At 33.3% G+C, this 15,360-nt stretch overlaps 1 protein-coding gene across 1 annotated transcript in view; it reads right to left on the minus strand.

Annotated features, from left to right (window-relative positions):
- LOC127848748 (myosin-3-like) overlaps positions 1 to 15,360 on the minus strand; it is a 43,468-nt gene that overhangs the window by 12,808 nt on the left and 15,300 nt on the right. The window contains exons 6-10 of the mRNA XM_052381357.1: positions 12,527 to 12,550; positions 11,332 to 11,425; positions 10,139 to 10,200; positions 6,726 to 6,823; positions 5,422 to 5,574 (exon numbers count right to left, since the gene is read on the minus strand). Coding sequence (XP_052237317.1) covers positions 5,422 to 5,574; positions 6,726 to 6,823; positions 10,139 to 10,200; positions 11,332 to 11,425; positions 12,527 to 12,550 — 431 coding nt within the window. The remainder of the gene's footprint in view (positions 1 to 5,421; positions 5,575 to 6,725; positions 6,824 to 10,138; positions 10,201 to 11,331; positions 11,426 to 12,526; positions 12,551 to 15,360) is intronic.

Consider the following 15,360-nt stretch of genomic DNA (forward strand, 5'->3'; position numbering starts at 1 on the left):
GGAATTGTTCCAAAACAGTTTTTTTAGAATATATCCAGAACATTTGTGGAAAATGGCTTAGGACTGAAACTGTTCCAATAATTTCAAGAACCTTTTTAGAACATTTCAAGGACAAAATATGGTCAAAAATTTCTAAAAATGTTTTAAAATGTAGTTCTAGAACACATCTAGAACGCTTTAAGAACCAGTAAGTTCTACAAAAGTTATAATGGGGAATAAGAACTCATATAGAACACCTTACACTTACAAATAGCCAAATATACTTCATAGTAGCGACAGCAGCAGCAGCAGCAGTAGAAGTAGTAGTTGTAGTAGCTGTATTAGTAGTAGTAGTTGTTGTTGTTGTAGTAGGTGTTGTTGTTGTAGTAATTGATGTAGTAGCAGTAGTGTTTTTTATATCAGTAGAGGTTGTGGTGGTAGTAGTAGTAGTAGAAGTAGTAGCATTAACAGTTTCTGTAGCAATAGTAGTAGCAATAGAAGTAGCAGTAGTAGCAGTTGTTGCTGTAGTAGCAGTTGTTGCTGCTGCTGTTGCTGCTGTTGTTGTTGCTGCTGTTGTTGTTGCTGCTGTTGTTGTTGCTGCTGTTGCTGCTGTTATTGTTGCTGTTGTTGTTGGTGGTGGTGTTGTTGATGCTGTAGTAATTAAAGTAGTAGTTCTGCAGAAGTAGGAGTAGTTGTTACTTTCAAAGCAATTTCTACAAGTTTAAATTCCTTAACCCTGTCCAAGTGGTATACACACTGTTTTTTCTCAATATCAAACTCAGCCAGTCCAGGTTGTCAAATAACAATCTATCTGATAAGCCAAGCATGTGTTGTACATCAGATGTTGGGTATGTTTGCTGCAAATCTATTGGTTATAAGATATAACAGCCTTTTCTAATTGGCTGAATTCAAAAGAAAGTTTACCTGTTAGATTGAAACATGAAACATGGTGGACAATGTACTGGTTTAACTTGTTAAAATAAAGTTAAAGACATTTAACAAACAGAAGAGTTCATTAGTTTTTCCATTTAAAACACTTTCTTAAAATACTTATGTATTTATATCATTTGGAAAGTGACACAAAATATTGCTAGAGTGATGCATACAGTGATTGAGCAGTCTGTCTAGGAATAGAACAACAACTGAAGGTTTGTGATTTTTATTATTTCTAAATATTCCTTTAAATTTAATCTTCTTATGACATTATTGTAGACCTTTTTATGTGATATTTGAGGTTTTAGTATGGCAAATATTAGTTTAAAAGCAGCTGTCACCCAAATTTTCACTTAGTGGAGTTTGCAGGTTGAAAAAGGAAGTAATAAGACCTATGTGGAGAAATTAATAACGTTGAATTTAGTATCGGAATTTTATCATGCAAGGTTATGGAACTGCAGGCTAAGGAAGTTTTTTACTGTGCATGTTGAGCACTCAATGCTCATTAATGGTGTTAATGTTTATTATTATCCCCCGCCATAGGCGGAGGGATATTGTTTTTGCGTTGTCTGTCCGTCCTTCCATCCTTTCGTCTGTCCGTCTTTCCATCCGTCCGTATCCATATCTTGGAAGTGCTTTGGCAGATTTCACTGAAACTTGGTATGAGTATGTATATGGATAAGAGGATGATGCATGCCATATGGCATTGTACACCATTAGTTAATAACAGAGTTATGGCCCTTTGTATCTTGAAAAAATGCTTTTTGTGTGTCCAAGGCCATATCCTGGAAGTGCTTTGGCGGATTTCATTGAAACCTGGTTCGAGTATATATATGGATAAGAGGATGATGAACGCCAAATGGAATTGTACACCATCTGTTAAAAACGGGGTTATGGCCCTTTTTATCTTTAAAAAATGCTTGTTTGAGTGTCAAATATAATACTATTGTGTCCAGAAGCATGTTGGCGGGGGACATCAATTCAACGTATTTGCTTGTAAATAAAAAATTAAACCAATGGAATTAGTTTTTAGGTATCTGAGTGCATTTTCATACCAATAGAATTACACATCATTCTAATTATAGCAATAATAAATTTGTACAAATAATACCAACAAATTAAGTTATGCTTAGTGCTTTGCGATGTATTCACTTCGTTTTTAGTTCTCTTTCTAAAGACCATTTAACAACTTAATATTTAAAACAATTCATGAATTACGTTCCCTATACATTTTCATTAAGTGCTTTAATTACCATTGACCAGTTGATGGAAGATACTGCAGAGTTTGGAAGGGACATAATCCAACAGCAAAGCGGCTCTTTAAGCACATTTACCTAGAGGACTTACAGGGCCACAAACTCACGGTAAATATTGTCATGCCCTGGGCTAGATAAGTTATTTAATGTTAACCACCTGAAAGTATTTTGTCTTTTTGGAATTCAATATATTGGTCTAAGTCAGTTACACTTTTCTGGATCCTGGGATAACTTTAAAAGTTCTAAGTATTTTTTCATGAAACTTGAAACATGAACAGATGACAATAAGGACATTTTGCACGTCTTGGTGACATCTTGTTTATAATGCAAGAATTCTGGTTGCTATGGCAACAAATATATTTAACAAATAGTGAAGTTTAACAGGTAGGGGACCATATTGCTTTGCAATCTCTTGTTATAGTTTGAATGTAAATAACTCTTTGCTTTAGACATTTTTATGATTTTTTATTCTGTAGAGCACATGTGAGCAGTATACAATGTACCTCATACCAAAAAGGACCCGGAGGCAGTGACTGGTGTTCAATATTGTCAGAAGAAAAAGAAAATGGCAGTGGAAGACTTGGACAAACATTTTTAAAAACTAGCCTCTGTGTTAAGCCTGGCAGTCTGTGGCTGGTGACATGTTTTATTTTGGTTTCTTCTTGTATAAAAAAGACCAGTTATTTATTTTGTGAATTGTATTTTGTGTTTGTTTTTTGTCTTTATTTATTTGTTGTTTTTTTTTAATTTAGGAATTTGAAACTTGGATAATTGAATTAAGTCCGTGTTCAACAGTACTGAGCATAGTATAATAAATAACAAATTTACAACAGTTGTTAATTTGTTATGTATTATTATTAACTATGCTCAGTACTTGAATACTGGCTGTCTGCATTGGAATTTGTTTTCTAGAAAGTTGGTTTCAGACTTAAATATTTGAAGTTAACCTTCGGAACTTTTCTAGAATTGTACTGGAACACATCAACTAGAACTGAACTTCTGTTATCATACTGAAAGTGTTCTAGAATTAATAAGGAACAGTTGTTGAACGTTAAAATTTATGAGAAAAAAATCTAGAACAATTGTGCGTGATGTGTGTGTGCATGTAATTGTGTGTGTTTATGAACATATGTGAGAAAGGAAGTATACTTGTCATAAGAGAAATGTAAAATTCTACTTCTATGTTATATATTGTGCCTTTTATAAGTTTTTCTTTTCTCACCTGTATATGCGTGCATGTTTATGGATGTGTTTTTGAATGTGTGCATGCATGCCTGTGGTTAAGAGAGTTGGTACTTTATGAAAATGTAAAACCACTCATTTTTGAATATGTACTGTGACTGCATGTGTGTGGTTAATGATTGATGCCAGATCTTGTTCTTGTTTAACTTCTATGATTAAACCTTTAGTTACATTCACATTTGTTTTTCAAGATCAATAAAATGCCTTTGATCTATAATCTGTTTGTTTTTTCTATTTTATTCCAGCTTTTTATTAAATTCCATAGCTTTCCACGGAATTCCACGGCATTCTATGGAATTCCACGGCATTCTATGGAATTCCATGGCATTCTATGGAATTCCACGGCATTCCATGGAATTCCACGGCGTTCTATGGAATTCCATGGCATTCTATATGGAATTCCACGGCATTCTATGGAATTCCACGGCATTCTATGGAATTCCACGGCATTCTATGGAATTCCACGACATTATATGGAATGCCACGGAATTGTATGGAATTCCACGGCATTTTATGGAATTCCATCCCATATCAAGTCCCCCTTCTGTTTTTTTTTCACTTTTCCATTGATTGCATGGAATCGGATGGAAAGTTAGTGCCAATACTCCACGGAATTCCATCTAACGATTTCCATAGAATTTTATATGATTCCACGGCAGATCTACAGACGGGTGGACGGGTGGGGTTTCCTCGGGGTACTCTGGCTTTCCCCACGACACAAGACCACACAAATTAAAAAAAATATTTAGTAACAATGAAATAGCTGGAAATTTCAGCTATAATTCAAAATTCCTCCCAACTTGTGTGAGTCTAGTAACTTTATTTAGGAGTGCTGGGGCACACATAATGTAGCCTATGGCTTGAAAAGGACCTCATAAACTTCAAAATACACACACAAATTTCCTCAATTCTTAATGCTCCACTGTTGCATTATTACTAAATTATTTGAGCTCTCATATTTAAATGTATATGCATTCATTTTTAGATCTTTAAATTTAACCAATTAACTAAAATCTTGTAAACCCAAAAGTAGATTATTCACTCAAGCCTTTTAGCTCCAAACACACGTTATGTACTTAATTTATGAAGTGCAAAATACAACTGATCTACTGAACTTTTGGATCTGCAAGTTCAACTTATTTTCTTAATCTTTGGGGCTTGATATCAAAAAAATTGACTCAAATACTAGGAACAACTATTTCACTGTATTTACACAATGCTTTTTGCTCATATGCTCCAAATTCAAACTATTTATTCAAATTTGGAGCTCTAAATGAACTTATTTAATAAATTTTTGGAGCTCAAGATTCAAAAACAAGACCTTTGTCACAATACCCCTGCACTACTTTGTAACCTATTTTCAAAGGCAAAAAGCTTTGGAATGTGTAGGGGGTTAATGTGCATGACAACAGTATTTTGCACATACACATGTCTTGTTTATGAGATAAAATTTAATGAAGTTTCAATTTCATCAAATGAGAGATAGGGAAGTAGTCCACAAACTTATGCAATTTTATTCTAATGTCATAAAAATGGTTCAAGTGCACATAACTCATGTGGAGCACTTGGCATGAACAAAGTGTCTTGTACCTGTAATCTATTCTACACTGTAATGACATATTAAAAATTCAATTGCTTGAGAAATGTGAAAGGAAGTTGTTTGCTGCAGCTCCAAAATCTTATTCTATTAAAAAGTTAAACAGACTGATGGACCAGCCTGCAAAGTGACTCCATGCTGGGGACGGTATATTTATACCACTTTCTGGGAAAAATGGGCTTAAAACTTGTGCAATCTTAGCCTGCACAGTCTGCACAGGCTTATCAGGGACAACACTTTCCACTTTTATGGGATTTTTTGTTTAGAGAAAGTGTCTGCAAAACAAAAAAGTCAAAGTCTATTCTCAGCAAAAAGTGTCCTCCCTGATAAGCCTGTGCAAACTTCAAAGGCTAATCTGGAACGATACTTTATGCACACGCATTAAGCCCACTTTACCATGGCTCGGTAACTTACTCAATTCTTGAAGCTCCTGATTCTTCTTCTGTTCCAGTTCATTGGTCAGGTCGGCCTGTTTGCGCGACCATTTATCATCCGTCTCACGATGCAGGGACGACTTGTACGAGTCAAACGCCCCCTGTAGAAACTCTATCTCTTTCTTCATGCGTGCTGAAATGTGAATAAATAAAAAAAAGTGTTTTATGTGAATTTTGCACAAGATGTCTAAAACAGCCAAACAAAAACTGATAATGATTATCATGCATTGATGAAAATCTACATTTTAAATTTTTATGCCCCCAGTAGGGTGGCATATAGCAGTTGAACTGTCCGTCAGTCAGTATGTCAGTCCGTCCGTCCGACCCAAAACTTTGATGGTCATTACTTTTTCAATATTTAACATAGCAACTTGATATTTGGCATGCATGTGCATCTCATGGAGCTGCACATTTTGAATGGTGAAAGGTGAAGGTCAAGGTCATCCTTCAAGGTCAAATATCTAATATATGGCGTCTGTCTGTCCGTCTGAAAACTTTAACTTTGGCCATAACTTTTTCACTATTGAAGATAGCAACTTGATATTTGGCATGCAAGTGTATCTCGTGAAGCTGCACATTTTGAGTGGTGAAAGGTCAAGGTCAAAGTCATCCTTCAAGGTCAAAGGTCAAAATTAAAAAATAATTATTTTCATTTCTCCATTCAATCTCTTACTTACTTCTGTTAGAGCTGCACATTTTGAGTGGTGAAAAGTCAAGGTCATCCTTCAAGGTCAAAGGTCAAATATATGGCTTCAAAGCAGCGCAATAGGGGGCATTGTGGTTCTTACAAACACATCTCTTGTTGTTCATATATACGACTCACCACATACAATATATTGTACAACATACAATAAGAAGGGGGGGGGTTAAGGAATATTGAATATTTGAAACTTTCTGTATTAGATCAAATCATCTTTTGATGAACATGACATAACATACTCAAATATCATGTTTGAACAAAAGTTCATAGTGTATCATGCAAGAAAGAACACCAAAAAGCTCTGACATACACACAAGTCGGGCAACATTATGAAAATAAAGATGTTCGTTAAATATAGACTTTGATTTTTTAACCATACTCATGGTGGCATATTTCTTAAGTCTTGTTGGATATTAACCTTGGAGAAACAACATTTTGCTTATTTCCGTGAAAAAAAGTATTAGTTAATTTAGACAGGAATATGAAACTGTACTTTAAATAAAAAAAGCAAATATTTATCTGTAAGTTCAAGGGGATTAGCCAATCAAATTTATAAGAAGGGCATGAGGGAAAACAATCCTCACTTATCTGCCCCTCAGCTGTGGCTTTGTAGCTGTTGTAATCAGTGGTCATCTGTGACTTCACTTTATCCAGCTCTTCTTTCCATTCTCTCTCCTTTTCCCTGCAATAGCAGTTTTTAAAAGCATATTATGGTCTAATGCAATAATTATTTCATATACTGTAAACCATTCATTTTATTTATTGAGCTTGTATGTTTCTTGTTAGTTAATAAGACTTAAATGATTTCTTGCACAATGTTTATGAACCGTTTTATAAAACGACACAGGTTACAGATTATTTAGAGGTTAATACCATCGTTGCCTGAGGGCCAGAAGTGATAATCGGTCCACAGAGTGAATAATCAACCCAAAGGCCGTAGGCCTGAGGGCGATTATTCACTCCAGGGTCGATTATCACTTCTGGCCCTCAAGCAACGATGGTATTAACGTCTTAAATACTTAATCCCCGTTAACTGTACTATTTATTACAGAACCAGCTTTCTGTACTTTAATTTTCATTCAATTTATCACGCAATTTATGTTGTATTTCATGTGACGTAATTTCTGTGACGAAACACAGTTTTAGCTAGACTCTCTGGATTTTAGGGACAACACTTCCGTCGTGGAGGATTTATTCATTAACATTTAAATATTTTTTAGCATCGAACGAATCCAAAACTTATTTCGGATTGTGTGTTTGTCATTCATTGTCAAGAATCAATTTTGTGAAATTGCTCCGACAAACAATCTATTTTTTAAATCGTGTTTTTGGTGAAAGTGGTTAACATTCGATACAATTGTTAAAAAAAGTGTGATTTAAAATCAATATAAAATAATGGATGGAATAACAACAAAGGACAGAGTAGCACATCATTGTTATTTTATTATTATAAACATTGGATTTAAGTTGTCGAGGTAAGTGTTTCTTTAACTATAAATTTTGCGTTCTATGAATCCTGTTAAAGCTCAAATAGAGGCAGAAGAGTTTCAGTTTTAAAATAGAGGCATATATCTAATGTACAGAAGAGTTTCAGTTTTTAAATAGAGGCATATATCTAATGTACAGAAGAGTTTCAGTTTCAATCGATAATTGTACTATCCAAACTGTGTGCTACGTGTCGTTAACATTATGTTCGATTCTTTCTTTAAGTTGTTGTTAATTGTATTGATCACCGTTGGCTGAGACTGAATGTGGACGCTATTTTGTTATTATGAATGCGTTGGCCGTAACATCACTGCTTTAGCTCTGGAGCGGATAATCGATTATCAACATTTGGCCATACAGGGCCATACGTGATAATCACCATTCTTTGACCGATAATCACATGCATTGGAGTAAATTTTGTAACATAAGTATTAATATATATTATCCCCATTAATATAAAAATTGCACCCACAAATATTTATAAATCATAAAAGCTGTGCATTAAGATGACATTCATTTGATGTTGACAGCATATTTCACCAAGATATCCTGTGCTTGGCCAGGCAAAGAGTACGCAGAGCATATGAAACAAAATATCTTCATAAAGGTTGTCCTACAATGAAAACGAGAGCGCCGATGGCGCTGAAAGCATAGTTGCAAGATACAGGGAAGATGCTGCTGAAGTAAATGTTAAGGTCAAAATATACTAAATAGTTTCCTTATATGTTTCGATATAAAAGCGACAACTTCGAGCGAAAATAAATACAACATTTTGCACATAGAGACCCCCATAACCATACCTTTTCTTGACGGGCATTCTTAGCTTAATCGATTTAAGCAATAAAACAGATATGTCATGTTCAAACCAAAAAAGAATTCGACTCAAATAAAAAAAAATCTAGTGGATTGTAACCTTTTGCAGTGCCATTTTTTACTTTAATCTCCAACTTTATCCTATTTCAGGGATTTAGTAGTGAACACCTATGCTTACCCTCTCAATATCTCCAAACGATAAAACCAGAACAACAGTATAAAGTGTATAACATGCCTTCGATGAAAATATGATGATTTGTTTAGAGAGTACAGCCTTCATGACTCGATTATTGAGTATATTGTAACCTTTACGATTGCTGACATCAAGAGTCGCCCCCCTTGTTACCAATATGTTCTATTTTTAGAAACGGGAATTCCAAATAGTGACGAATGTGAATGGTTACAAAATGACATAACTATGAAAATAAATACGTAGAATTACATTATTTCACGCATACCATTATGCAACCATCCGTTTTCTTTTCCGACTTGATACATTTACAGATTTCCATTTAATATTTTACAGACACAACACTCGTCCAGAATTCGCGCGAATCCATTAAATCCGATGCCACATTTAAACCGTTAGCTCTACTCGTAACGTTAATTTCTGGCTAAAAGTAAGTCATTTTAACTTCAATTAACACATCTCTATTATTTTCAAACTCTACTTCATCAAATCCATAGAAAGGCAGGTCAGAATCCATGTCATAAATCAGAAAACATTTGACCTCTCACAGAACAGTAAACAAAGGAAATAGAAATTAGGTGTGAGGTCACTATCAACAAGAACAGAATTGTTTTACGAACGAAATTTGTTTTAGTTTCTTAGAAGGTTTTTTCACGTAAAACGGTCTTAGAAAAATTCACTAAAAACGGTGTCAGCAATATTCTTGGAAGAAAACGTAAGAAAAACGTTTCAAAAAAAAAGAGTAAGAATTACCATAAACTAAATTAAAAAGATATTTCGTCTGATTTTTGATCAGGTAAGGCTTCAAAATGGACAACCATTCGATGTGTGTTTTCAAAATGTCGTATATACCTTAAGCATAGGTGCGTTGCACCTATGCTAAAAATTAAGTATTCTGTTTATTTCAATAAAAACCAAAGATTATTTGATAAGTTTATTAGACTATTTTTGAAGCAGCCATAAAAGTCACCTACAGAAATATAATCTAAAGTGTCTTAAGATGATCATACATTTCTGCTTAAATATGTGTAAGATTTCTGTTTTTGTTTGTGGATTTCTTTGCTGTTTTGACAGTATTTCAGTCATAGTATTATGATGATCAGCCAATTGTATAAATCTGGATAAATTTTATCCAGCGGGTACTTTTGGTTATCTTCAATTTTAGTATATATTTTTTGGTTGGCAATTGTATATAAAACAGATATCCGAATAGGTGCACACTTTGGTTTAGTTTTGGACAAGATTTAGCCAAGGTATTTGACTTTGGTTATCTTCATCCAAATAAGGTTATCTTAAGGCATTGTTAAAGTTATATCCATATTTATACAATTTGCCACTGTTGACTCGATCACACTTCAACATTATAATCTTTTTTTCCAATATAAACTGCATATACATGCAAGATAAGCTGCTAATAAAAATGAAAAGGTGCTTTTAAAAAATAAATTTATTAAAGTTAATCAAATTATGGAATTATCCCACATTATCAGATTCCACTAGTTTACGTACGCAACAGCGTTTCTTTTAGAATTCTCCATTTCGTCCATCTTGTCCTTCAGAAATTCTTCTCCCTGAAACATTAACACAAATATTGGCTTCAAAAGTATAAAATTAACATCATGAAAAAGTTTCTCTTAACTCTAATCCCATTTAAACAGTCTACAATATAATTATTTGGCGTAACTTTAAACTTAAATTGTGTTTGTGCATTTGGACAGAAATGATTTAGATGTTTCAACCAGATAATATTCTGTCCACTATCGTTTACTATAAATTTATAATAGTACCGGTATAGCCTCACAATTATGTTTGGTCTGTAAGTAGATGGTCAAACGTTCAGTTTGTTCTGTTAACTGTCAATTATGTCATGCCTTCCATTAATTGAGAAAGCTATATCTTTTGTTTGCTATGTTAATTGTCAAGATCATACAATATGTTTGCATTATTGTCAAGGTTATAATTTCTGTTTGGCTTGTTCATTGAAAATGATCTACCCTTTTATTAGTATGTTTATTATTAGGGCCATAATTTGTGTTTGTTCAGGACTTTCTGATAGGTTTGTTAATTGTCAAGGTCATCTCTTCTATTTTCAAGGCCCGTCCTTCGGTTTGAGCAGTTAATTTTCCTATCTTCTGTTTGGTCCGTTTATTTTCATGATAAAACCTGCTATTGTCTTTGTGAAATGTCAAGGTCAAACCATCTGTGGGGTCCGTAATTGTCAAAGTTAAAGCTTCTGTTTTGTCTGTTAATTGTCAAAGTCCAATGTTATGTTTGGTATGCTAAATGTCAAGGTCATATCATCTGTTTGGTCTGTTAATTGTCTAGGTCATATCATCTGTTTGGTATGTTAATTGTCAAGGTCATATCATCTGTTTGGTATGTTAATTGTCAAGGTCATATCATCTGTTTGGTCTGTTAATTGTCTAGGTCATATCATCTGTTTGGTCTGTTAATTGTCTAGGTCATATCATCTGTTTGGTCTGTAAATTGTCAAAGTCCAACCTTATGTTTGGTCTGTTAATTGTCAAGGTCATAACTATGTTTGCTCCGTTAATTGTCAAAGTCCAACTTATGTTTGGTATGTTAAATGACAAGGTCATATCATGTTTTGGTCAGTTAATTGTCAGGGCCATAACTTCTGTTTGGTCTGTTAATTGTCTAGGTCATACTTATATTTGCTCCGTTAATTGTCAAGGTCTAACCTTCTGTTTGGTCTGTTTATGATTGAGTCTCTCTTCCTCCAGAAACAAGGTCAGATCTGATATCCTCTCCTGCAGCTGGGAAATCAGGTTATCCCTGGGAACACAAATAGAATAGATAATCATTGGAAACACGTGTTTCATATGGTAGGTTAAAATAGATTGGGCACACATGATAAGAGGTGTCAATGTTCAGGATTATTCCTGAAATCAGGATTTTGGCCCTCAAGGACCAATTTAGATATTGATATAAATCTGAGGATTTTTTTCTGGAATTTTAAGATTATTGTCACAAATGTCATCTTAAACACAAATTATTTTACTTTGACATATTGTTTACAAAGTCATAAACAATAGTTAACAAAGTTACATGAATTATTAACCCTTTTTTGCTCTGGCCCCCAAACGATAGGCTTATTTTCAGGATTTTGGATTTTGGCAAATTGACACCCCTGTTTTTAAGTATAGTTTATGACTGGAAACCAGAGTGAAAGATTCACTTGAAACTTGCAAGTGGTATGTTTAATATCACATGAATAACATGGGTAGCATGGATATTAACCCATAAACCTTGGAAGCACAAGGGCAGCAAGTGACATGGATGGCAAAATCTAAAAACTTTATAAATTGCCCACTGAAACTAAATATAAAATCATTTAATGGTGGGTAAATCCAGTTGTCTCTATGTACTATATAAGGTAATAAACAGGGACTCTTAAGTGTCTTCCTTACCCTTAGAATTTCTATGCAATCAACCTCCAATAAACAGCCTTAAAATTACATGAAGGGCTCATATAAACGTACGGTAATCCTTTGTGAAACACAAGTGTCTTTGAGTTTAACTGGATTTCCATATAGAACCCTGTTTATCATGAATGATACTCACTCTGGCTATATTCTTATCTTGAAATTTTTTTTTATAAGTTTTATACAGTAAGTTTAAAAACCCATTACCTCTTAGATACGCGTTTGTAGTCCCTTGGAAAGTTAATTTAATTATGATCTTACTTGCTAGATTTAAGTTTTAAAGGATTTCTTTCCAACCCTTAGATACTGATGAGCAGAAAACAGCATAAAACCTGAAAAGACTGGAAGTTACTCAAAAGCTGTTCTGGTTTTATGCTGTTTGCACATTGCCATATTCAGTAATCTCTGAGTGGAAAAGGGTTAAGATCAAATAATATAATAGTCAACATACCTTTCATGGTCACCTTTTTTGCTCCTGAAATATGAAGTATAAACATTAAATCAATAATGTAATTGAATGATGAAGAACATAAAATAAAGATTGTTAAAACCCATATTGTCAATTAAAAAAATAATAAGATGACTATATAATTGATAAATCTGCAAGGTGACATACACCGATGATAAGAAATATGATGGGTTCATGATATTTGTTCATTATCAAACCAGGATTATGACAAATGCACCAAAAGCTATCACTCTTTTGTTTTTGAATAAAATGGCATGCAGCAATCAGTGCAGAATATCTTGTTATATCGAAACAAGAATTATCAGTATTATAAAATACTAAACATATGAAGTTAAAACTACAAGTTTAGAATTCAAACATACCAATATTATTATTAAATATCAATTTTATCAAACTAAGGTTAAATTATTTTCAGTATTTATTAATTTAAGTTAACCATGACCATTGGAACTTGAACATACATGTACATTACAATTGAAAAGCAATACTATATTAACCAGAGCTTTATTAAAGACAAAATAGCAATCCCTCTACAGGGTTCATTATTAATGTAACTATATCAACCACAATTTAGGTAGGACAATAAGACTGAAATAAACATTTGTATTCCCCCCATATGTCCTTTTATGCACAAACAGAGTTTCATGGACCTTGATTTCAGTGCTTGTTGAGGCTTCTTAGTCTCTGGATTTTATTTTTAATTATTATGTAACAAGGGAAACCACTATTTGTGTCTTGTAAGCAGCTGAAAAAACATATTCTCCATGACAGACCATCTACATGTATCCACATATTGACTTTTATTAACCAAGCTGCATGTAGTACTATTTGAGTTGTTGCAGAATCCAGATTTTAAGTTTTACTTATTTCTGTAACCATAGTAACCGCAATTTTTTTCTTGAAGGAATACTGAAATGACATGCATATAAATTCCCCATGTGGCACTCGATTTACAGAGTTTCATCAACATAACTTAACACTTTACCACTTCCATATGTATTTTCACGCATTTGTAGTCCCTTAGAAAGTTATATTTAATTTACGATCTTTCTAACTTTATTCAAGTTTAAGAGGCTTTATTTCCAACCCTTAGATACTGATGAGCAGCAAACAGCATAAAACCTGAACAGACAGTGAGTTCTTGCAGGCTGTTCTGGTTTCAAAGTTTGTTTCTGCATGAGTGGGAAAGGTTTAAGTACTTTTTGCACTTGTGCATGATTTACATTTTGACAGATGAATGCATACATGCATGGACAGAACAAGCCTACCAGTTCTATATCAATATGCCTTTTGGTGAGGGATCATAAAATACTTGTTTCAACATATATTATTTTATCATGATATGTTAAAAAAAGTCTGTTTAAGTCTACAAAATCTGTAAAACACATAAAAACCCATGATTATTGTTTAAAGGTACAACAAATTTACAATTAATAAATTCTGGTAAATACACATAATTTATACATGCAGTTAAACACTTCTATTATAATTGAGGTACAAAGATATTTTTCAATGTAAAAAATAGCATTTTTTATCAGAGAATGTTGCCAGAAAACTGGGCAAACAGAACCTTGCTATACATAAACTTAAAAATGTGTTGACCTATTGCCATTATACAAGAAAATACTCATTTGGAAAATTTTGAATTAGGGCAACTTGACAACCTCCCAATTTGATACATCTATTCCATGTTGGAAGGTGTTAAAGATACTGGTTATGGTATTTCAAGATCACACAAGACTATATTACCTATATTACCTATATATTAACATACATAAACATCACATACACAACAAACACAGTGCTTTCTCGTGTTTTTGTAAGTGCTCTGGAATTATACTTGAAATATTTATCAGGCAAGACTATAATTTTTCAGGGTTTTTTATTTCAAACCAGTGATTTTTTTGCTTAATATTTTACAGCCCATGCATTTTAGATTGGGAAAAACTGGCAATAAACCATGATAATAAATAAATCTCAATTGCTCATTGTCGGCTGGGGTACTATTTACATGTTAAGTATACTTAAGAGTACCTGGGGTACATGTAAGTAGTACCCGGGCCAACAATGACCAATCGAGCATAAATAACATTATTCCAGCTGTTTATAGGTTCAGGTTTAACTACATTTTTAAATTTATATCATGTAGTTCTACAGAATTATATCCATGTATCTCAAACTCAATAAACCAATTTTTTAGTTTATTGAAAAAGTTTGGCTTTTTTTGCGAGAAACTTGAAGTATAAATAACACGAGAAAAAAGCACGAAAATACCACTTTTCATGGATGGATTTGATTGTCACATAAGGTGCTTCCAGTAACCTCTGTTCTCTGATGGTGTAGATTACGTACTTTTTCAGACCAAGTCATGTTTAATGCAATACAGTATAAAAGTTTATGCGATTTTTCTACAACATATGCCACTGAAACATGGTGCACTATGATGTACTATGAAATTCCAAAAACCTTCCTGACAATTAGCACTGTGAACAAATTGCAATGTCAACTTACTTGTTTTTTAATAATTAAATAACTGTTCATTAATATAAATTTAGACTTTTCTCCATAGCCATGTAAAAAATAATAAAATTCAAAGAAATAACAAGACTATTGTCAAGCAATATGGTCCCCTACCGTTGAAACACCACCATTGTCAGATTTTTATATATATATATATTTGTTGCCATAGCAACCAGAATTTTTGATGTAGGAACAAAATGAAATGACGTGCATAATCTCCATATTGCCATCTATCAATGTTTCAAATTTCATGAAAAAATATGAAGAACTTTTAAAGTTATCGCAGAATCCTGAAA

This window comes from Dreissena polymorpha, chromosome 10 (assembly GCF_020536995.1).
Source record: "Dreissena polymorpha isolate Duluth1 chromosome 10, UMN_Dpol_1.0, whole genome shotgun sequence".
NCBI lineage: Eukaryota > Metazoa > Mollusca > Bivalvia > Myida > Dreissenidae > Dreissena > Dreissena polymorpha.